This window comes from Panthera uncia, chromosome D1 (genome assembly GCF_023721935.1).
Source record: "Panthera uncia isolate 11264 chromosome D1, Puncia_PCG_1.0, whole genome shotgun sequence".
In the NCBI taxonomy this organism is placed as follows: domain Eukaryota; kingdom Metazoa; phylum Chordata; class Mammalia; order Carnivora; family Felidae; genus Panthera; species Panthera uncia.
Genome location: NC_064808.1, coordinates 79,383,853 through 79,408,502, shown reverse-complemented (window position 1 = coordinate 79,408,502; position 24,650 = coordinate 79,383,853). Strand labels below are relative to the sequence as shown.

General features: G+C 33.4%; 1 protein-coding gene and 2 long non-coding RNA genes across 5 annotated transcripts in view; 1 reads left to right on the top strand and 2 right to left on the bottom strand.

Moving 5' to 3' along the window:
* The window catches only part of LOC125915046 (uncharacterized), a 74,330-nt gene extending 71,362 nt beyond the window's left edge, over positions 1–2,968 (bottom strand). The window contains exon 1 of the long non-coding RNA XR_007455543.1: positions 2,895–2,968. This is a non-coding gene — a long non-coding RNA (uncharacterized LOC125915046). The remainder of the gene's footprint in view (positions 1–2,894) is intronic.
* Positions 1–3,470, top strand: part of PGR (progesterone receptor) — a 104,926-nt gene extending 101,456 nt beyond the window's left edge. For both annotated transcript variants that reach the window (XM_049620575.1, XM_049620583.1), the window contains one exon: positions 2,009–3,470. In XM_049620575.1, the coding sequence (XP_049476532.1) occupies positions 2,009–2,164 (156 nt within the window). In that variant the 3' untranslated portion in view covers positions 2,165–3,470. The remainder of the gene's footprint in view (positions 1–2,008) is intronic.
* LOC125915060 (uncharacterized) overlaps positions 3,002–24,650 on the bottom strand; it is a 38,133-nt gene continuing 16,484 nt past the window's right edge. For both annotated transcript variants that reach the window (XR_007455550.1, XR_007455558.1), the window contains 3 exons: positions 12,243–12,294; positions 5,399–5,533; positions 3,002–3,087 (listed from right to left, as the gene is read on the bottom strand). This is a non-coding gene — a long non-coding RNA (uncharacterized LOC125915060). The remainder of the gene's footprint in view (positions 3,088–5,398; positions 5,534–12,242; positions 12,295–24,650) is intronic.

Genomic DNA, 24,650 nt, shown 5'->3' with positions numbered 1-24,650 from the left:
GCTAAGGATTGTTAGCTATATGGGTAAAGCCTCTGTAATGAAAGGCAGAAAGCAAATAAACAGAGAGAAAGTAATGAAGGAAAAGGCACCAGAGCAGAGAACACAAAAGATATTCAAAAAGAATTAAGATATTTAGAAATGTATGATATTGCATCCATGAAACAAGAATAAAAAATAGTTGAAAAGGAACATTTACCAAGAAATTACTTTTGGATAATTTAATATAGAAGAGCAGAAATTTAAATTTTAATAGAAGGGCTGACATATATACCTCAGGAAAACTCAAAAGAAATAACAAAAAAGATAAAGATGAAAAATTAGAAGAGATAGAAAATTTAGGGGATTAATTGCAGGGAGTTCATTCTTAATTAAAAGGAATTTATAAAAGAATAGATAAAATCAAGCAGAGAAAATTTTATAAAAAATCATAGAATAAAAGTTGCTAGACCTTAATTTTCTGACTGTAAAGCCCCAGTGTACAAAGCACAGCACAATTGAACAAAGGCACATTAATGTAGAATTTTAGAATACCAGAAATAAAGAGAATATCCTAAAATATACCAATGAGAAAAGAAACAAATCACATAAAAATTATCAGGATTCAGAATGATGTTGTACTTCTCAATGCAATATTAGAACCCAGAAAACAATGCCTTTGGAATTTTGAAGGAAAGGAAAATATTCAAAGAATTTTATACCCAGGCCAGCCATCAAACAAATATGATGGCATCATAAAGGTATTTTCAGACATGCAAGGTCTCAGAGAACTTATCTCAAATATAACCTTTCTCAAGGACATCTACAGGATGTTTTAACAACAAACACTGGGGTAAGCCAGTGAAGTAGAAAATCAAATACAGGAGAGATGCAAAGGGATATTTTAGCATAGCAATCATTAGCCTAGCTTGAAGCAGTAATGCACAGGGTTTCGGAATACTAGTATTGGGGAAAAAAAGATGGAACTGAGGGATTACCAGTAGGTGTGAACATACTGAGGTGAGTTTTTACAAATTGTGTCAATTGACCGTGGCTTTGTGATAAATATACAGGAAACAAAGCAAAACAGAAACACAAGGTTATTAACTCTAGCAAAATAAAAATAAGTCATATAATAAAGGAAATTTAATCCAACAGGAAACAATAAAAATATTTATAATATAATTGCTAGATATTGATTTGGTCAAAAACTGAGATACAACTGTACAGAGAATGAGGAGAAAAGAAAGTGTGCATAGTTGGGAGGGGTGTCTCATATAAGGGAGCTAAGTCTCATTTTTCATAATAGAAAATCAATAACATCACATTTTAAAAACAAAATTTGTTAGAAATACAGAGATAAGTATTTAGAGACATGGGCTAAAGAAGTTAAAAGTGGTTGCATCTTGGGAACTAGAATAAGGATGGGAAGAATTCTATAAGGAAACTGCTGGATTTTGTTGTTGCTGCTGGGTTCTATTTGACTTTTAAAATTACTTACATTAATTACTTTGCCAAAAGTTAAATTAGATTAAAATAAATTATGCTGGGTTACTTGTATTGACAGAGGCAGAGTCAATATATTGTTATGCAAAAAATCCAGTCCATTAACAAATAGACTTTATTAAATAATTGCATTTTTGGAAATATATATGCATTGTGTATATTGTGTATATACCTGGCTATGTTTGTATACATGTATAAAGAGGAAAAAGAATTTGAAAGACACCAAAATGTTCATATCACTTATCCTGTGGGATTATGAATGACTTTCATTTCTTTAAATCTTTCTGTACTATCAGAATGTTTCACTGTATGTAATATTTTCATATTACTGTAGAGAGTGAAGGGAGTTATTTTATCAAGAAAACATCTTGATAGGTATTTATATTGTTAGAAAAATAAGTTGTCATGTTTGATTAATATATGAATGCATTATTTTTCTTATACATGTTTTTTATCCATTTGTGAAACCAACCAATATGAATGTATTATTTTTTACATGTTTTTTATCCATTTGTGGAACCAACAGCTTGTCAAACAGCTTCATCTGTACTGCTTGAATACATTTATCCAGTCCCGAGCACTGAGTGTTGAATTTCCAGAAATGATGTCTGAAGTGATTGCTGCACAGTTACCCAAGATCTTGGCAGGGATGGTGAAACCTCTGCTCTTTCATAAAAAGTGAATGCCATTTTTATCTTTAAAAATTAAATTTTGTGGTATGTCTATTTTTCTTTTAGTCTGCATTGTGAGGTCTTGATTTTTACAATGTTCTTCTCAAAGCCTTACATTTATAACGTATCATATTGTGTAAATTTCAGAGAGAATTGTGAACTTTTAATTGTTTTTCTTTATAAAGCATAACTAGAATTTTTAAAGTGTTTTGTGTAGCCATATATTCTTTAAGAGTTTACAAGATTGAAAAAGTACTAAAAGTGATTGCTAACATAAACTTAATCATATTCATAGTATTTCACACCATTTAGGTGAAGATTTTTAACTTTTGCATCTAACAAATCTTCTACTTTAAAGGAAAAAAATCTTACACATAAAAATAAAAAGTTATTGTATATGTTCCTTCTAGGTAGCTCCCTTTGTCTCGATTATATTTACAAAAATGAGCCTTTAAATAATGGTATGCAAAATTTTGCCTACATGAACATATATATACATTTTTGTGAGGAGGAAATTTATAACCTTTATCAGGTTTTCTAAAGGGTTTTTAGTGCAAAAAGTATAGAGAAAAAGAGTTTAAAATCCCTGAAGTAGATTGAGGGTTTGATATTAGGAAAAACAGCTCATATATATAGACTCTGACTGTTTCCCAGATTGGAAACACAGACTCTAAGGAAGTTATTAAGGAAAGCCATATCATTATGACAACAGTATTAGCGGTTTTGTAGTTTTTTACTAACCTTTTTTGGGACTTGTCCTTTAATGAGGCTTGTGAATCAAATCTGAAGAGTCTGTGGCCTAATGCTACTCCTTACCATCTGGAGCAGGTAGAAAGTCACTTAACCTTACTGATTTTCAATTTCCTCACCCTTACCACTGGTATAATATATTTCCTGAAAAATGTTCCTTTTGGTCAAAGCTTCTTATTCACTTCTTAATCAAAAAAGAAAAGAAGGGGAGGGAGGAAAGGAAGAGGAAAAAAATAAATATTCTCTTTCTTCATTCAGAAAGTCATAATGATAAATCACAGATTGAAAATTTTTGAGTGCCTCTGATCCAATTCTAAGATAGGTATTTCAAGAAATACTAGATACTGGATTAAAATAATACAACCGATTATAATAACTAGAAAACACACAATTCACACTGTTATATGAACTTAAAAAATATTGCATTAGAATATGGACAAGAGTATTTTTATGAGATGAGTCACTGGAGAGCCATTTATTTTTTAAAGATCTATGTATATATCTGTATATGTAAATACAGATAAATATATAAAAAATAACAGGAAGAACTAAGTTCATACCACTGATAAAATTCAATAAAAATAATCATTGTTTTATTTTCTGTTTCTTTTATCTCTATTATATATATGTGTGTATATATATATACATATATATGTGTATATGTGTGTGTGTGTGTGTGTGTGTGTGTGTGTGTATTTTAACAGCTCAGAGTAACTAGTAGGCCAAATTATTTTTCTAAAATTTTAAAAATTGGACATTATCTTACAAATAAGATGTATCGCCATATGCAAATTAATGGTTGTTAATAAGAAAGAGTAACTTTGAAAACAATATAGAAAACATTTACTGACTTCTCTGATTTCTTAATACATTTTGGGCTACCCATTCTCTTTAACTGATAAATTTTTGCAGTTTACCAAGGGACAGTAACATCTCTTAATGAATACTAATGTGATCCCCCAAACGAGGTAAAGTGGTTTCATCTGAAAAAAAATTGGCATGACAGTGTTTTCAAAACTGTTTTTTACCAGCTAATTCTCTATTTATAAAAAGAATTAGCTATGGCATGTCTATAAATAGTGAATTCACATAAGACATTTGAAGTAGGGATTAAAATAAACTCCAACCAAGGCTCTTGGCTTGGGTTCATTACATCTATGTGACAAACATAGTCAATAATATACAAATTTTATAATATTTGGTTATAACATTCAGTAAGAGTTTAAACCAAGTATTCCAAATAGTGTTAGCATTAATATAAAAACAGTCTCTTCCTTGGTAAGTCTAACTACATGTCTTTTTCTGTGAATACATATGTATAACCATAGACTATAGCTATTCAGTTTTTCAAAATCTTTATACACACAAACTCCTACTCTTGCTATCTTCAGTCCAAAGTTAACTTCCTAAAAAGGATCTAATCTTGCCATTTCCTCACTTTAAAATGTTCATTGACTTCCGGTCACCCATTACAGTGATTATCAACTATAGCTTCATGTTACAGTCTCAAAGTGAGCTTTTTAAAAATACCTTTGCCTGGGCTCCATCCTCAGTGATTTTATTTTAATTGCTTTACTCTTATTAATTCAGTGACACAGTAGTTATTCTGAAATGATGTTCAAACATCAATTTCTATAACTTTACTGTCTTCGTCCTCTACTATCTTACATTTATCTTATGTTCCAGCCATACAAATCTTTTTACCATCAATTTTTCTGCCTGAATTTTCCCCCTTTGATACTAGTCACATTCATATCTCAATTTTCAAGACTCAGTGAAGCATTATTTTTGTAATGTTCTTCCCTGCATCTTCCAGGTGGTGGTTTGCTTCCTCCTAAGGTTTACCAGGTATTTTGTGCACATCTGAATTATAGTAGTGTGTTCTATAATTCTGACTGTAGTACAAGACTGGGAGCCAGTTTGAGATAGAGCAATTGTGTCTCTTGACTGGGAGTTGCATGGCATGTTCTCATTTTTGGTATCACCATGGATCTGTATCATTCTTTTGTTACATCATTATATGTCCATATTCATGATTTTATGGCTTTCTCTTCCCATACTCCTTATCTACATTTCTGCATTTCTCTTCATCTCTAAAAATTTTCTACTTCTTCCTACTTTGTGAGATCTCTCCTCATACTGATTATACCTTAGGAGAATATAAGTATGTTTTATATTTATTAAAAACACTGACTGACTCTCACAAATATCCAGTGACAAAGAGTTTTATGGAAGTTTGCATAATTTAGTTCTAAAAGCAGAGGCACCTTTGAGGCAAAATGGCTGTTAGTGCTTCCTGAAAAGTCTCAATTTTGGACCTCATTTATCTGATGTAATTGTTTGGGATTTTTGAGATTTAGAGTGAACTATGGAAGTCTTGTTTTTCTTGGTCTGAAAAATTGACTAAATAGATATGTTGTTTAGGCGTGAGTAAGAAGAGATAATAGATTTTTTCATGAAATAGACTGGCTTCTGAAAAGTAATGGTGTTATTACCTGAGATAAAGGTGGTTGATATGTTCTTATCAATGAAATAATTGAAGTAAATTCCAAGGACCAGTTCTTTTCAATGATTTCCATAATTATGAACTTGAAAGTCGAGCCTCTGACAGTGTACATCCTAATTCGCTTCTAAGAGATTATTTTTAAATGGAAAGTTGTTAGAGACTTTTTAATGTCTTATATAATTTTAATAGTAAAATATTTTACTTCTTACCTGAAAACTAAGGATATATAGAATATATGGTGAAAAACATCTGTAATTGTATAATTCAGAAATAAAAAGTTGCATTTTGGGGAAAAAAATGAACACTTCATGCTCCCTGTTTTAAATTTCAAAACTGAATGAGTGGAGTATTATTTCCTTTCCTAAGAAAGATTACACAAATGCAAACTCAGTATATAGCCCTAACTCAATATACAATTTTTTCTCATTTCTGATTTCACTCAACAAATATTGAGTACCTGTTATTAACAGAAGAAAATGTGGTAAAAAGCATTATGGGAATTTACAGCTGAAGGAAGACTGTAACTCAACAAAGTTAAAGCCTAGCAGTAGGTATAAATCACAGTGTCTGGTAAATAGTAGGCACTCAAATATTTGTTGAGCACACAAATGAAAATACAGTTTGGATGTGATAAGTGCAAAGCATTATTTATGTATAACTTCACTAAGACAAATAATGCAGCTAAAGATATTAACTTTAAAATACATATCAGGGGCACCTGTGTGGCTCAGTTAAGCATCAGACTCTTGATTTCAGCTTAGGCCATGCTGCATCAGGTGTGGAGTCTGCTTAAGATTCTCTCTCTCCTTCTGCCCCTCCACCTCTCTCTCTCTCTCTCTCTCTCTCTCTCTCTCTCTCTCTCTCTCAAAAAATAAAATTAAAAAAATAAAACCTAAAATAAATTTCAAATAACCCCTTAATTTGTGTCAGTAATTCATTTGCATTAAATCTGAATGTACATTTGTTGAAAAGGTTTCAATATGTTTTCCCCCCACAAATGTCATCCCAATAAATACATTTAAAAATTTTCCCCAACACAATAAAGGCAATCTGCCACTGGGAATAGTACCTCTCAGAATGTATTACATTGATAAGTAAGAAAATGTAGATGTACCCAAAAAAAAAAAAAAGAAATGTCATTAGCCTTTCACATTCAAGTAAGACTCAGAGAACAGTTGATGATGTGGTCATTTTATCTGATTCTTGTTATTTTAAAACAATATTTGGATGACACAAATCCTTTTCTACCTACACATATTTAATTTCTAACATAACTTAAATTTTTAAAATTTCATTCAACTATGGGGTGAAAATGTGGTGGCCAAAAGGGTTGGATTTTGCTGTTGTGGTTATTGTTGTTTTGCAACCTCCTAATAATGTTTGATGTTCTTGATGTTGATATTGATTCACAGTGTAGATGTCAAAATACTGGATTTAAAATTTCAGGCTAAACTTTAAAAAATAAAGGTTTTGAAAAAGAACATAACATCACCAAATGGAAGATATCTAGTTTCTAAATCCTCCTTTACTTCCATTCCTATGCAGTCATCATAACCTTTATCTTCATTTTGCAGGTCATGTTCTTTCTACTCGCTCTAAAATGAAATTAATCATAATACGACAGGTCATATATCAGAAAATACTTTAAGATTGCTGAAATAGATTATTGAGTTAAAAATAGTTCCCTTAAAAAGGTTTGAGAAGCCATTTGAATTTGGATCAATTATACCTCCAGTATCAGTTGTTATGTGGCTAATTTTTTGTTTTTATTAAAAACATTGCACTTTTTAATTAGGCAGTGCTCTAATTTTTTACATTTAACATTAAAATGTTACACAAATTATATGCAAATATGTTGTTTTCTGCTAAAACAGTGGCTTTCATGGCATATCAACCTGTAACTTCTAAATTATCCATTACAGTGATATATTTCATGATGGGTACTGTGGAAGAACTGACCCAGGCCTATGCCCCTTCTCTGTCATTTTTACTAAATGAGATTGAGCAAGTCATTTAACCTCTCTCATTAAACCTGACTTTGACAAGTTGTTTTGCAATTAATAGAAATGAAAACAAAAAGTATACAGGTGTTCAGAAATAGTAATTGCTATTATTGTGTTTTTGTTAAACACAATATAATTGTGTTATACACACAATTTTATAATTTTATCACACAATGAATTTTATCAAATTCATCTGGCATATTCTATGGTGAAAACAAGGAATCTAGAAAATGCAGTTGCTTCATTGCTATCTCCATGTACACACAAATATTTGATGGATTTGATTTGAAATTAGAGCTAGAAGTATTCAGTTTCTTTGCCCAAAAAGAAAAAGTCTTTTGAGTTTGAGGCCTATATTATTAGAAATTTAAAGAACCTATCACCCTTTCACTATAATATTAAGAATAATGGTACTGATTTTGTCATTTTTAAAGTTATCTCTAAAATATTGAGATCTTGACTAGAATACAGACCCTCCAAATATCTATGTGATATACTATATGCTCAGATAATTTTTATTATAATAATTTCACAGAAGGGAAGAAGGGGTCTAGAAATCATAGTGAAATTATCAACCCCAAAAATAGCATTACTGTCCTTAAGAAGGTTAGATACAAATTGCCCGAAGAGATCTTGTCTGCCTTGGTCTGATATCTTGCATTCCTTTGGGTGAGATGGCTATTAGATTCCTAAAGGTTTTGTTCTGAATATCTAAGCAATTTCTCTAATCTACATGTAGTCTTTAAAACACCAGATTTTAGGAAGAATATATATTCTTTTAAATATCTTTACAATCTACATGACATTGAGGATAAGTGCTTAAAACTTGAAATTTTTTCTCAAGTTAAAAGATAATTCATTTTTGTATTAGAGCATTCAACAACCATGTCTCCACTGATAAAAGTAAAATGGACAAGCAGACAACCCAAGGAAGGGCATAACTTTCTTTTTTCCAAAGTATGCCTTTTAAATAGCCATTAGATGTGGGGAATTTCTACAACTCTTAAATTTTATAGGAAATACATAACCAGATAATCTAGTAAGAGTTTGCCAAGTTCTAACTTGCTTATTCTCACTAGAGTAAGCCATGTAATGATTTTAGTGAAAAAAAAAAATATATATATATATCATCCAGCCTCTGTAGTTTCACTGTATTTTCCTTACTCAAGTTTTGGTGAAAAGGACAGTTTCTGTCTCTACCTAGAATCTGCCGTCTATTTAATGCACCAGTATTCCACACTCCCTGCTCTTTCTCAAATCCAAAAGTTGAATAAAAAGCAGTAAAATAAATGATTCACCCTGTATTATGGAAATCTAGCCTGGATAGGTCTACATCCATAACATGAATTCATAATATGAACTGGGCCTTAGGTAATTGCATTTAAGTTGGATCACATCCCTATTTAAGCTCAGGAAAACATCCCTACAGACCATCATGTACCTGGGGATAATAGAATCTGTACTTCCAGAGTTAGGCCTGAAACAATGCGGCCTTAAAATTTTGTCCTCCCTGTCATTGGAGAAAATTTAAGAATTTGGGAGTTTTGGTGGTACGTAAAAAAGCAGTTCATAATAGCAATGACGTATACTTTATCTAAATATCCTGTAGCCAAAGAAAAATACAAATCTGTTCTCCTTGAAGTTGATCACATTTCAAGGCTGAGCTCTGGGCAAATGCCTGGAGGCTGCGCCCAGGCTTGTCCACAGCTTTATGCAGCTGTGTAGTTGGAAGACTGTTGCAGAACTGCTGGATTAGTCCCAGAATGTCAAGCTCATGTTGAATTTACTGGCTTTTGTTGCTTTTATGTCATGCTGACCTTACTGTGAAACATGCTTTTGTTTGCTCTTTTTCCACTCACGGAGAAATAGGGAAAGCATTACTTTTAAGCTAGTTGAAAGCTTTAACTGACAAAGCACTTTCAGAGATATCTGAATTAAGTCACTAAGAAAGCATACCCCATTCCATTTTACTGTTTAAAGGAGGAAAAAACATACCCCATAATTGCTTTAAATAAGATGCATGGTATTTTGCAATGTTACATCAGCATCATGGTCAATATTTAGATATATATGAGCAAAATATTTAAATGGTATTGTAAATAGTTGTCAAGGCCTGTTTTATAATCTTCTGAAATTTCTCTTAATACATCAAATCTGACTCATCCAATTTAACAAACAGAAATTACTCTAAATGAAGCCCACTTAAAAATGTTTTTCCTTAGTTGCATATAAAACTTAACATCTCTTTTTCTATGATATTTACTTAACTGTGAAGGGTTTTTTGTTGTTGTTGTTGTTGTTATAATTTATAGAAAGCAGTGGTTTTAAAATTTTTGCCACTAAAGATACCTTTTACTGTCCACTTCCTAGAAAAGCTTATATTTTAAAATACATCTCTAGCAAACTATATTCCAATTAAGAAATAGTTGCTTTGTTTTCTTCATGTTTTATTATTCAAAGACCTCAATTTGAGCTGCTGAGCAGCATGACAATTATGTCCACACTGATTTGATGCAGTTTTAACTTGGTAAATACAAAAAAAAAAATTATAATGGCCAAATAGTCAATGGATATATCTATCATAGTTTTCCTAAAATAGGTTAAGAACTGAAGATATCAGGTCATAATATATTATACAAAAGTAAATCTCCTTCTGAGGGCTTCGAAATTCATGAGCAAGACCAAAATGGTTTATGGAAATTTATTACAAACATACTATATTCTTGCCAAAATAGAATATGCAGCTCTACAACATGAAGACACAAGAGGTATATTCTCCATAGGGTAAAGATACTATTCAGATTAACTTAAAATGGTAAGCCCTATATTGATATAACTAGAAAGAGATTTTCACATGGCAGGCTTTAAAACTCATCACTTTAACCAATAAAGTATCTCCTTATGACCTGAGTATTCTGTGCATTTTGACTTTTTTGATATGTGCATATTCATAAGAAAAATCAGAGTGAAAAGTTTCTTAAAAAGCTTTTCACTATAATTTGGAAGAAACAGAAGAAAAATATAAAATTTCTTACTTTGAAAGTAGTAAATATGTCTTACAAAAGTGCAATGGAGAACTCCTCCAAATAATATCTTAAATATTTTTCCTTATTGAGCAAGCCATTATGCTAATGGCACAATCCCATGGGCGATTATGTCACAGGATAACAATGCTAAATGTTAGGGAAATTATCACTAGCTATCCCAAGTATATAAAATATAAATATGCCCATAAGCTTGCTTTTTAAGTTCTTCATTTTTTAATGAGGCGTAGAAAAAAAATACTGATTTCTAACACTGCTTGGCTCTCAATTAGTTGGGTGTCTTAATGCTTAAAAAGAAAGCAGTGGGGAGTCGGGATAGGGTGAAAATGAAGGAAGAAAGAGACAAAGAAATGGAAAAGGCTAGGACCAAATTATTCCTTTCAACTCTGAAACTACAAATTTCCTGTTAATAGTTTATATCAACATAAAGCATCCAACTTTAAGTTATTTATGTTAATAGAAGAAAAGCCCTTAAACACAAGGGGAAAAATAGATTTTGTTTGCAGTGTTGAAGAATCTTGCCTTAGGCATCATTTTATTCTTCAATAACTAGTTATGAAGCATTTACTATGTGCAACTCTGCCAGACTGTGGAGGTAACCAATGAATACATCAAACACAGTTCCTACCTTCTTTGAACTCACAGTTGGATGGAGACTAGATAAATAGTTACTGTGTGGTAAGTGCAATGATGGAGGAGGTACAGGGAGCTATTGGAGCATCTATGAGGGGCACCTAGTTTGATTTAAGAATGGGCAAAGGCATTTGGGATAGAAGATATAAGCCCTGGTCTAAAAGTGGCTTAGGAATTAGCTGAGCATGCAGTCAGAAGATGCCACAGGCAGGAAAAGAAAAGTATTCCAAATAGGACATAACAGTATATGCAGAGACCTTGATGGTGAGAGAGAGTATAAGGTGGGGCTGACGATGAGGCTGAAGAAGAAAACAAGGTCCAGATGATCAGTGGTCTTGTACTTGGTATTAAGTTGTGTAGTCTTGATTCTGATGTAAGCAGGAGAGCAGCATAATTCAGATTGGCATATAAGAAAACTCACTCTTAGTGCAATACAGAGAATAGAATTGGAGATAGATAATTAGCCTGGAGGCAGAGAGAACATTTTTGAGGAAGTTGCAATATTTTGGTGAAAAATGGTGGTCATAAACATGAAAAGTTAGAGATGATCATGACCTCTTCCCTAATTTTCCAGAGGTTTTAAAGAAACATAACTTAGAAGCATTGGCAGCTTTGGGAAAGTAGGTGAAATACACCATATAAATTGTCAAACACAAGTTCAGATGTCTATTTATTCTGCTGTGTTGAAATATCAAATTTGTCATCAATAAAGACAATGAAAATTAAGAACTTCAACTTACCAATTTCTAGAATTCTATCTATCCAAACATCTCCATCCCTCTACCAATATTCTTACCTTCGCATGTCTATTGAACTTCAAGATCACCTGGTCTGTGCACAAAGGTAAGATTAAAACAGTTCAAGACTCAGCAAATAGGGAAGGGAAACTAAGCTGTGTTAAAATGAAAAACACATCACTTGTATGGATCCTTCTTCAGATGTCATTATTCAGTATAATTATAAAAAGGCACCTGCAAAAAATGCTTCTCTGTAAGGGGTCTGATGTCTTCTTTATGAAAATTTATTCATGATTTCTTCACCAAGTGTGGGGAGTAAAGGAAGGAAGGCTGGTGAGTACATGCAATGTGGAGCAAACTTGGCAGTTAAGAAAATATATCCATTTCTTAGTTTCACAGAGCCTTATAGGGATTACCTCATTCGGTTTCCATCAAGGGCTGTTCTTTCTTTTTACTTCCACTAACCAGCTAGAAAGAAGAAGAAGTTTGTTTATGCAAACAGTGGTTATGGGAAGTGTTTTTTCATTTTTTTTTGTTTTTTCTCATGGTACTCACTGGCCTCACTACTCCCTTGCCATTCCTGGTTATAGAGCCCACCGCGATCACCTCATAGTCAAGTCTATGGTTCATAGATTGATCTGCTCTCTCTTCACGGTACTGCAGGATGCTGTGACTTAGCTGACTTGATACCTTCCATTTGCTAGTTCCACATATCCTTAGGCCCAGCTGCCTTCCCCATCTGGCCTCTGTATGCAGTTGCCTTGCCCCTTCAGGAAAGTCATAGCTCACTACTACCTGCTCAGCTCCCACCCAGCTGGCACCATGCTGAATCCAGGCTTCTCTGAGATGCTTGTAGACTTTACACCCATACACAAAATTCACAATTTTCTTGGACTTTTACCTGTCTGGATGTTCTGTTGCCCATCCCACCTTCTTCAAAAGTGAGACATTGTCATCTGACCTCCCTGACCTACCTCGTCCTTCTGAATCACAGAAACCTCTCACTTCCTATCTGTCAGAGGCTTCCTGTGAGTCTTCATTTGAGTTCTCTTCACTTATTTCTAGTAACTCCCTGTTTGAGTATCTTAAGGATACTTTTGAGATTTAGAAAACCTCTTTCTTTAGTGGGGGTTGAAACCCAATTCTCCAGACTTGCTCTCTCTTTCAAAGAATAATTGTGGAAATCAGCTCAACATTGACTTTCTTTAAGCATCTGCTGTAATAATCCTAATTCTTGGAGCAACATAGCTGCTTCCAAATGGCCAGGAAATAGGTCAGATGCCAAAAAGAAAAAAAAAAGCAAAGATTAATATATTTCAATAAATATAAATTTTAGATATACTTTGGAAAATCATATGAGATTTTCTGTCAAGATGGTGAGACTCTCCATCTGGATATGCCTAACAGTTCTAGCACTGGCTGGTGACAAATGCATAGCCGTAAAAATTACATGATGGTAGACTCATAAAAACATCACACACTTATTTTCAATCTAATGCCTTAGAACCCACCTGAAATATTTAGCAGACTTCTTTGCACATGAATTGTTTATATTTTGTTATGTTGAAATTGATGAAATATTCAGTTATCCACTCTGTTCCTTGTTAGTAAAACTAGTGTAATATTTGGCAAGAGATGCAGGGAATCATCATTTCCCTCTCTCATGACTCACACCCCTTTTTGTTCCATTGTTACTACCTTATTTTGAGTAAATAGTAGGGGACTAAGCACATACACCAGACTTATACTTTTAAGGATATTTAACTCCTGTATACTTCTTGTATCCAGTTTCACACATTTAGCTCCTCATTTCTGAGTGGGGAAGCCAATATTTCAAATTGGAAGTTCACCTGAGGCTTTTGCTGGGAAAGTGAGACTCTCTCTCCATCTATGTATGTCTGGCACTGGTTCCCAAGCAACGGTTGGATGACAAATGCAAAGCTATAAAAATTAGGTGATAGTGGACACCTAAAACCATCATCACATATTTATTTTCAGTCTAATCTCTCTATTTTAACTACAGGTGGATTTTGAAGGAAATATTTTGTGATTCACATGAAAAAACGGATATTTGACAAGTGTCTTACATTAAATTGGCTGGCAGTTTGAAATGAATCATCTTTAAATATGTTTTCTTAAAAATAACTACAACTAATTTTTATTATTCTAACTATTCTCTGTGATAATAAAGAATAACTCGTGTCTATATATCTCTTTATTGATGAATTAGAGCGCCAAAAACCTCAATACAATTATATAAAGTTATATACAAGGTGCATAAGAATCTTCAGTACATTATTCTTTACCAGTCACTTTAAATTTATAATCATTTCAGTTTGTTCAACAGTGTACATGGAATAAGGTGAGATATTAATATGGATGGTTTGGCATATGTAGACAATACCCATGACTGTGTGTATATTTTAATGAAGCAAAGAGTGATTCTCAGATAATTAAATTGAATCCAACTAGTTCATGATGGCAAAATATACATTCAGCTGGTATCTAGTAAAATTGATAATGCACTATTTTGGCTACTCACATTGGTAAAGTAAAAAGTTTGATACTTATTATACAAATATTAAGAATTTTCACATGAAATTTGATGCACTTAACATTAAACTGAAAGGGAATATAATCTGATTGTTACTAACAAAGTATTTTAAACTAGTATCATGCATTGGTTTCACTACTAGAAATATAATTTAATACAATATTGGAAATATGCAAATATACTTATTTAATAAACTAAGTGTCTAGAGAGTATAAGTAATTGTGATAGGCCTTTGGAAACACAAAAATAAAAGTTGAATAGATTTCTTGCTTTTAAGTTCCAGGTGATAAGAGGCTAGATATAATTTGAAACTTAAACATACTTCTTTTTATTTAACCAGCCACATTTGAAATAGAATGTAGAAACCAAGAAGTTTTATTGGATTATTTGGCCATGAAAATATTCCTTCAACATTAAAAATATTATTCATTTATTATTGTTTAACACTATGTTTTCAGTTTTTAAATTAAACATGTCTCCACATTCAGATTTATAAATGAAAATGAAAAACATTTAAATGAAAGTTAAATGCTAATTTAAATGAAGGTTAAATGAAAGTTTTAAATGAAAAACTTCATATTTGTGTATAAAAATACACTGGTTTTTAGATATCTGATTTTGATAGTTGGCATTTTTCTAATTTTACATTTAGCTATTTAATGAATAAAGAGAAAACATGGTAAATGACCATGGGTGTCAATGGGACACTTTATTCCCTGGTGTCAGAGTTACTATAACAACTAAAGAGTATATAGATCACTCTACTTGCTTTTAAAAAGCAACATTTTATTTAAATGGTGGGATGTTAATTTTACCTAATCAGATGAAGTCAGATTTTGTCTTACAAGTGATCTACTTCAATTATTATAGATGAGTAATCAATATGCATTCACTAAGTACTACCATTTTTTTTTAGCTGTCACTTATTTGAGTAGCTACTATGCACCGGGCCTTGTAATAGGGAGTTTTACCTATATTATCTCTAACTCTTACTGTAATTCTTGCAAGCTAAATATGAGTTCCATTTTACAGAGGTGTAAATAGAGGTTCAGAGTACTTCATTAAATTTTAAAATTTATTTCTTGCAAAAAGAAAAAAGCTTCTGTCATATTTTTCCAAATTAAATTATTTTTCCTGGCATACGCGTTAAGTCTTTTGTAATGGTTTTACTTGATATATGAAGAAACTTAATATTAATAAATGTGCTGCCTGTTTAAACCTCATCAAGATGAATATCTTTGGAATTTTTTATTTTTTAATTAAAAACTTTTTTATTTTAATTCTAGTATAGTTAAAATACAGTGTTATATTAATTTTAGGTGTACAATATAGTGATTCAACAATTCTATATGTCACTCACCGCTCATCATGATAAATGTATTATTCTTTAATGGTATAGAGACCATGGTGGGCTTTACCCAGTGCACGAGGGTTCCTTTTTCTCCACATCCTTGCCAACACGTGCTTTGTTGTGTTTTTTATTTTAACCATCTGACAGGAGTGGGATGATATCTCATTGAAGTTTTATTTTAATTTTTTATTTAAATTCCAGTTAGTTGACAGTGTAATATTAGTTTCAGGTGTACACCACCATAATACTTCCACACTTTCTAACAACACTTGGTGTTCATTACAAGTGTACTCCTTAATCCCCGTCCCCTATTTAACCCTCCCACCCCCCACCACCTTCCTTCTTATAACTGTCAGTTCTTTATAGATAAGAATCTGTTTCTTGGTTTGCCTCTCTTTTTTCCCCCATGCTCTTTTGCTTTTTTTTCTTGAATTCCACATATGAGTGAAATCATGTTTTTGTCTTTTTCTGACTGACTGCTTTAACTTAGCATAATACTCTGTAGCTCCACTCATGTCACTGCAAATGGCAAGATTTCATGTTTTTCATGGCTAATACTCTATTGTATATCTATACTACCTCTTCTTTATCCATTCATCAATGGACACTTGGTCTGTTTCCATAGTTTGGCTATTCTAGATAATGCTGCAATAAAAACCTCACACCTGTCAGAATGGCAAAAATCAACAATACAAGAAACAACAGGTGTTGGTGGGGATGTGGAGAAAGAGAAAACCCTTCTATACTGTTGGTGGAAATGCAAACTGGTGCAGCCACTCTGGAAAACAGTTTGGAGGGTCCGCAAAAAGTTAAAAATAGAACTACCATATGATCCAGCAATTTCCTTACTAGATATTTACCCCCACCCAAAAAAAACAAAACCCTAATTCATTGTAGTTTTATTGTGCATTCCTTTGATGAGTGATTTTGAACATCTTCCCATGTATCTGTTGGCCATCTATATGTCTTATTTGGAGAAATGTCTGTTCATGTCTTCTCCATTTTTTTAATTGGATTATTTGGTTTTGGGTGTTTAATTGTATAAATTCTATATATATTTTAGATACCAACTCCTTATCAGATATGTCATTTGCAAATATCTTCTCCCATTTCATAGGAAGTCTTTTAATTTTGTTGGTTGTTTCCTTTGCACTGCAGAAGCTTTTTATTTTCAGGTAATCCCAATAGTTTATTTTTGCTTTTGTTTCCCATGCCTCAGGAGACATATCTAGAAAGATGTTGTTACAGTTAGTCTCAGAGAAATTATTGCCTGTGCTCTATTCTAGGATTTTTATGGTTTCAGCTCTCATATTTAGACCTTTAATCCATTTTGAATTTATTTTTGTGTATGGTACAAACCTGGTCTAGTTTCTTTCTTTTGCATGTTGCTGTCCAGTTTCCCCAATGTCTTTTGCTGAATAGAGTGTCTTTTTCCCATTGGAAAATCTTTACTCCTTTGTTGAAGATTAATTGACCATATAATTGTGGATTTACTTCAGGATTTTCTGTTCTGTTCCACTGATCTATGTGTCTATTTTTGTGCCACTACCATATTGCTTTTATTGCTACAACTTTGTAATATAACTTGAAGCCTGGAATTGTGATGCCTCCAGCTTTGTTCTTTTTCAAGACTGCTTTGGCTATTTGAGTCTTTTGTGGCTCTGTACAAATTTTAGGATTGTTCTCATTCTGTGAAAAATGCTGTTGGTATTTTGATAGGGACTGCATTAAATGTGTAGATTGGGTACTATAGACATTTTAATAATATTTGTTCTTCCAATCTGTAACCATGGAGTGTCTTTCCATTTCTTTGTGTCTTAAATTTCTTTCATCAGTGTTTTTAGTTTTCAGAGTACAGGTCTTTCACCTCTTTGGTTAAGTTTATTCCTTGGTATCTTATTATTTTTTGGTGAAATTATAAATGGGATTATTTTCTTAATTTTTCTGCTGCCTCATTATTTGCGTATAGAAATGCCACAGACTTTTGTATATTGATTTTGTATTCTGTGACTTTACTGAATTCCTTTATCAGTTCTAGTAGTTTTTTTGGTGGAATTATTAGAATATTCTATGTATAGTGTCATGTCATCTACAAATAGTAAAATTTTTATGTCTTCATTATCAATTTGGATGCCTTTTATTTATTTTTATTGTTGGATTGCTGTGGCTAGTACTTCCAGTCCTATGTTGAATAAAAGTGGTGAGAATGGACATCATTGTCTTGTTCCTAGCCTCTCAGTTTTTCCCCATTAAGGATGATGTTCACTGGGGATTTTTCATAAATGGCTATTATTATGCTGATGTATGTTCCCTCTAACCCTACTTTTTGAGAGTTTTTATCATGAATAGATATTGTACTTTGTCAAATGCTTTTTCTGCATCTATTAAAATGACCATATCCTTTCTCTTATTGATGTGATATATTACATTGATTGATTTGCAAGTATTGAACCACCCTTGCACCCAGGGAATAAATCCCACTTGATCATGGCGAATGATTTTTTTAATGTATTGTTGGGTTCAGTTTGGTAACATTCTGTTGAGGATTATTACCTCTATGTTCATCAGAGATATTGGCTGGTCTTTCTTTCTTTCTTCTTTCTTTCTTTCTTTCTTTCTTTCTTTCTTTCTTTGTATCTTTATCTGTCTTTGATATCAGGGTAATGCTGTCCTCATAGAATTAATTTGGAAGTTTTCCTGTCGTATTTTTTGGAAAATTTGAGAAGAATGGTGTTAAGTCCTCTCTAAATGTTTGGTTGTTTGGTAGAATTTTCCTGGGAAGTCATCTGGTCCTGGACTTTTGTTTGTTGGGAGTTTTTTGATTACTGATTCAATTTCATTTGCTAGTAACTGGTCTGTTCAAATTTTCTATTTCTTCTTGGTTCAGTTTTGGTAAGTTACATATTTCTAGGAATTTATCCTTTTCTTCTAGATAGTCCAATTTGTCGGAATATAATTTCTCGTAATATTCTCTTATAATTATTCATATTTCTGTAATAATTACAATTATTAAAATTATTTCTCTGCCTTCTTTAATTTTTGGTTTTGTTTTTCTGAGTTCTCTCTGTCTCCCCCTCTCTCTCTTGTTGAGTCTGGTTGTAGGTTTATCATTTTGTTGATCTTTTCAAAGAACCAACTCTTTGTTCCATTGAGCTGTTCTCTTATATATATATTTTTTTATTATATATTAAATATATATATATATATATATATATATATATATAACTTATAACTTATTTCTGGTCTAATCTTTATTAGTTCCCTCCTTCTACTGGCTTTGGGTTTTGTTTGTTCTTTTTTTAGATCCTTTAGGTGTAACGTTGGTTGTTTATTTGAATTTTTTTTTTTTGCTTCTTGAAGTAGGCCTATCTTACTATAAATTTCTTAGACTCACTTTTGCTCCATCCCAAAGATTTTGGATCATTGTGCTTTCCTGTATTTGTCTCCATGTAATTTTTAATTTCTTTGATTTCGTGGATGACCCATTCATTGTTTAGTGTCATGTATTTGTGCTCTTTACAGATTTTTCCTTTTGGTTGATTTCTACTTTCATAGCACTGTGGTCAGAAAAGATGCATGGTACGACTTTAATCTTTTTGAATTTGTTGAGACTTGTTTGTGACCTGAAATGTGATCTATTCTGGAGAATGTTCTATGTGCACTTAAAAAGAATGTGTATTCTACTCTCTTAGGTTGGTATGTTCTTAATATATCTGTTAAATCTATCTGGCCCAGTGTGTCATCCAAAGCCACTGTTTGCTTGTTTATTTTCTGTTTGGATGATCTATCCATTGATGTAACTGGGTGTTAATGTTCCTGACTTGTTGTATTACTATCAATTAGTTCCTTTATGTTCATTATTAAATGTTTTATGTATTTGAGTGCTTCCATTTGAGGCACATAAATATTTACAATTGTTATATTTTGTTGATGGACTGTCCCCTTTATCAGTATATAATGCCTTTCTTCATCTCTTGTGACAGTCATTGTTTTAAAGTCTATTTTGTCCAATATAGGTATTGCTACCCTGGCTTTCTTTTGACATCCACTTTCATGATACTTGTTTCTCCATCCCCTCACTTTCAATCTGTGGTTTCTTTAGGTCTGAAATGAGTCTTGTGTAGACAGCATATAGATGGCTCTTGTTTTTTTAAATCCATTGTGACACCTTATGTCTTTTGATTGGAGCATTTAGTCCATTTACATTCAAAGTAATTATTGATAGATATTTATTTTTATATTGTTACTTGGTTTGTGATAGTTTTTGTAGTTTTTTTTTTTCTGGTCTTTCTCTTGCTCTCTTTCATGACTTGCTGGCTTTTTTTTTTAGTATTATACTTGGATTCTTTTCTCTTTATTCTTTGTGTATCTATTACTATTTATTGAATTGTGGTTACCTTTAGGTTTGTATATAACACCTTCTGTAAATGCAGTGTATATGAAGCTGAGGGTGGCTTAAGTTTGAACCCATTCTGTACTCCTCGCCCCCTACAATTAGGTATGTGGTGAGACTTGTTTTATGAATACCTTGACTGATTTTTACACATATACTTATTTTTACTGCTTTTGTGTTTCCTACTTTCCATATTCCCAGTTATGGTCTTTCCTTTCCACTCAAAGAGTCCCCTTTAACATTTCTCATAGGGCAGATTTAGTGGTCATGAACTCTTTTGGTTTTTGTCTGAGGAACTCTTTATCTCTCCTTTTATTCTGAATGATAATCTTGCTGGAGAGAATATTCTTGGCTGCAGAGGTTTCCCTTTCAGCACTTTGAATATATTATGCCAGTCCTTTCTGGCCTCTAAAGTTTATGCTGAAAAATCTTCTGCTAGCCTTAGGGAGTTTGCTTTGTATGTAACAGTCTACTTTTGTATCACTGCCTTTAAAACATTTCCTTTATCACTACTTTTAAAATTTTAATTACTATGTGTCTTGGTGTGGACCTCCTTGGGTTGATTCTGTTGGTGAATCTCTGTGCCTCCTGGATCTGTATATGTTTCCTTACCCAGATTATGAAAATTTTCAGCAACTATTTTTCGCATATATTTTCTGCCCCCCCCCCTTCCCTCTTTTCTCCTTCTAGGATCCCTATAATGTAAATGTTATGCTTGATGGAGTCACTGAGTTTCCTACATCTATTCTTGTTTTGCATAATTCTTTTTTTCTCTCGCTTGCTCAGTTTACTTTCCATTTCTTTGTCTTCCAGGTCACTAATTCATTCCATTGATTCATATAGCCAGCTACATATTCCATCTAATATATTTTTTATTAACTTGTTTTATTTTTTATTTTTTTAAATTTACATCCAAATTACTTAGCATATAGTGCAACAATGATTTCAGGAGTAGATTCCTTAGTGCCCCTTACCCATTTAGCCCATCCCTCTTCCCACAACCCCTCCAGTAACCCTCAGTTTGTTCCCCATATTTATGAGTCTCTTCTGTTTTGTACCACTCCCTGTTTTTATATTATTTTTGTTTCCCTTCCTTTATGTTCATCGTTTTGTCTCTTAAAGTCCTCATATGAGAGAAGTCATATGATTTTTATCTTTTTCTGACTAATTTCACTTAGCATAATATCCTCCAGTTCCATCTACATAGTTGCAAATGGCAAGATTTCATTCTTTTTGATTGCCGAGTAATACTCCATTGTATATATACACACCACATCTTCTTTATCCATTCATCTGTCGATGGACATTTGGGCTCTTTCCAGACTTTGGCTATTGTTGATAGTGCTGCTATAAACATGGGGGTGCATGTGTCCCTTCAAAACAGCACACCTGTATCCCTTGGATAAATGCTTAGTAGTGCAATTGCTGGGTTGTAGGGTAGTTCTATTTTTAGTTTTTTGAAGAACCTCCATACTGTTTTCCAGAGTGGTTGCACCAGCTTGCATTCCCACCAACACTGCAAAAGGGATCCTCTTTCTCCACATCCTCACCAACATCTGTTGTTGCCTGAATTATTAATGTTAGCCATTCTGACAGGTGCAAGGTGGTATCTCATTGTGGTTTTGATTTGTATTTCCCTGATGATGAGTGATGTTGAGCATTTTTTCATGTGTCAGTTGGCCATCTGGATGTCTTCTTTGGAGAAGTTTCTATTCATGTCTTTTGCCCATTTCTTCACTGGATTATTATTTGAGGGGGGGATTGAGCTTTATCTGATATGTCGTTTGCAAATATCTTCTTCCATTCTGTTGGTTGCCTTTTAGTTTTGTTGATTGTTTCCTTCGTTGTGCAGAAGCTTTTTATTTTGATGGGGTCCTAGTAGTTCATTTTTGCTTTTGTTTCCCTTGCCTCCAGAAACGTGTTAAGAAGTTGCTGCAGCCAAGATCAAAGAGGTTTTTGCCTGCTTTCTCCTCAAGGATTTTGATGGCTTCCTGTCTTACGTTTAGGTCTTTCATCCATTTTTCAGTTTATTTTTGTGTATGGTGTAAGAAAGTGGTCCAGGTTCATTCTTCTGCATGTCGCTGTCCAGTTTTCCCAGCACCACTTGCTGAAGAGACTGTCTTTATTCCATTGGATATTCTTTTCTGCTTTGTCAAAGATTAGCTGGTCATACATTTGTGGGTCCATTTCTGGGTTATCTATTCTGTTCCATTGATCTGAATGTCTGTTCTTGTGCCATCTAATATATTTTTAATTTGAACTATTATGTTCTTCATCTATCTATGATTAGTTCTTTTTTATGTCTGTGTTAACGGTGTCACTGAAGTCCTCCACTCTTTTCTTAAGTCCAGTGAGTATCTTTATGATCATTACTTTAAATTCCCTTTCAGACATATTATCTCTGTTTTCCTTGGCTCTTTTGCTGTGATTTTGGCCTGTTTTTCATTTGGGACATATTCCTCTGTCTCATTTTGCTTAACTTTCTGTGTCTGTTTCTGTGTGTTAGGAAAGTCAGCTTTGTCTCTTGCTCTTGAAATTAGTGGGTTCGGCATGCACTTTTAACAAAGTTGTGCTGGTCCTCTTCCACAGGGGATGCACAGCAGCCATTCAGACCTGGCTGGCCTGGGCAACTCTGCAAAACACGCACAGGCATGCACACAGTGCCACAAGGTGTATGCAGCATTTCTCTGCCAATAGGGATACACAGCTCTTGCAGAGACCAGGCATCCCAGGGCCACTCTGCAAAGCACACAGGTGACTGGGAGTGCAGTTCTAATAAGGTGCACTTCATCTGGAGAAGGTCAGAAGATGCAGTGTTGGCAAGGTTTGCACATGTCTTCTGGGAAAGAGGACTCAGTACCAGTACTCAGGCAAGCCCAGCTGGAAGGGGAAGGGTGCAATCTGAGTTAGGTAGCGAATGCTGGGGCTATGCTGGCCTTACCAGATGGCTGAGTAATTATGCTGGGGCCAGGGAAAGAAATGGCGCCTTCCAGCTCCTTTTTTCCTGGAGAAGTCTCTCAGTGAGCTCTAAGTAAATTTACCTCTCACGTGCCCCAGGCATTTTTCAAACAGCTGCTTCTAAGGTGTATTTCTGAGGGCTGTTTGTTGTTCTGTGTCTTTAAGGGCAGGGCTCTCTCTCACCCTCCAGGGTGTCCCAGAGTTCCAGGCTTTAAGTGCCACTGATTTGTAAAGTTCCAGGCTTTAAGTCCCACTAAGAACTCACAAAATCCATCCCCTCTGATTTTCAAAGCCCAATGCTGTGGGGATTCATTTTCCCAGTCCAGGCTCCCCTCTCCACGCCCATACTTATTTCCTCCAATGGCCAGACCCACAGGGTTTAGCTCCCCACCACTTCTCTACCTTTCCCACCCTTTTCCATGTGGCCTCTTCTCTACATTTAGTTATGGAGTTTGTTTCTCAGTCTTCAAGTCATTTTCTAGGTTATTTGCACTAATGTGAGTGTTATCTAGTTGTATCTATGGGATGGGGTGAATTTAGGGTTCTCCATGTTCCCCAGAAGTACCAGGGACTGAAATTCATAATACAACTATAGAGAGCTTCTGGGGGGGGGGGGTAATAGTCAATTCTCTGGGGAAACCAAAATATAAATAGCACTAATTTCCCAGCATCACAGCCTCTGATAAGGAATTAATCAAAGATCAAAAGAAAATTCCTCCCCTATTAAATTTATGATTAAGAGTTTAATCTTATTTAATTACTGGAAATATATACATATTTTGAGACAGAATACTTTCATGCAAGTAATTAATTGCCATTATCTGTGTAGTTGAATTGGTCTCTTCATTCACAGAGATATCACTTTTGAATAAAAGGTTAACTGATAGTCCCTAGGTCTATAAAAGTTACCATAATACAGTGCTTTTTGAAATATATACCATCTTAAAGAAAATATACCTTAATGTTCTACTCAAAATTAGGGAGTTATATAAAGTATGATGAATCTTTGAAAGTCAAAGATTCTCTGATTTGACATATGACTTCAAGGTAGCTCCAAATGACTTGGCAAGGAATGTTTTTTAATGGTTGGAATGTTGGGGATAAATTCATATTCTCAATATTTCCATTATAGTTACTAAAGAGTTTTGATTAAAATGATACATTAATGTCTTTCAAAGCTTCCATTCTTTGTCTTCACGTTTTAATTCTTGTGTGCCAGAGGTTAAGATAAATAACCATCTAAACCTTATTAAAGGTAAGACAGATATAGACACTAAGTATTTCTGTTAAAAAGAAAAAACAAAGGGGGCAATATGCTGGAAAAAAAGAAAAAAATATCAGTGTAAATTGAATTATTCATAGAATTCATATTTAAATTTTGAAATTCTTAATTTATTAAGACACTTTTAGCAGAACTGCACAATAAAAATGTTTCCTTTTAATAAGATTAAAATCTGGGACACCTAGGTGGCTCAGCTGGTTAAGCGTCCAACTGTTGATTTTGGCTCAGGTCACGATCTCATCATTTGTGAGATCGAGCCCCACATCAGGACCTGTGCTGATGAGCA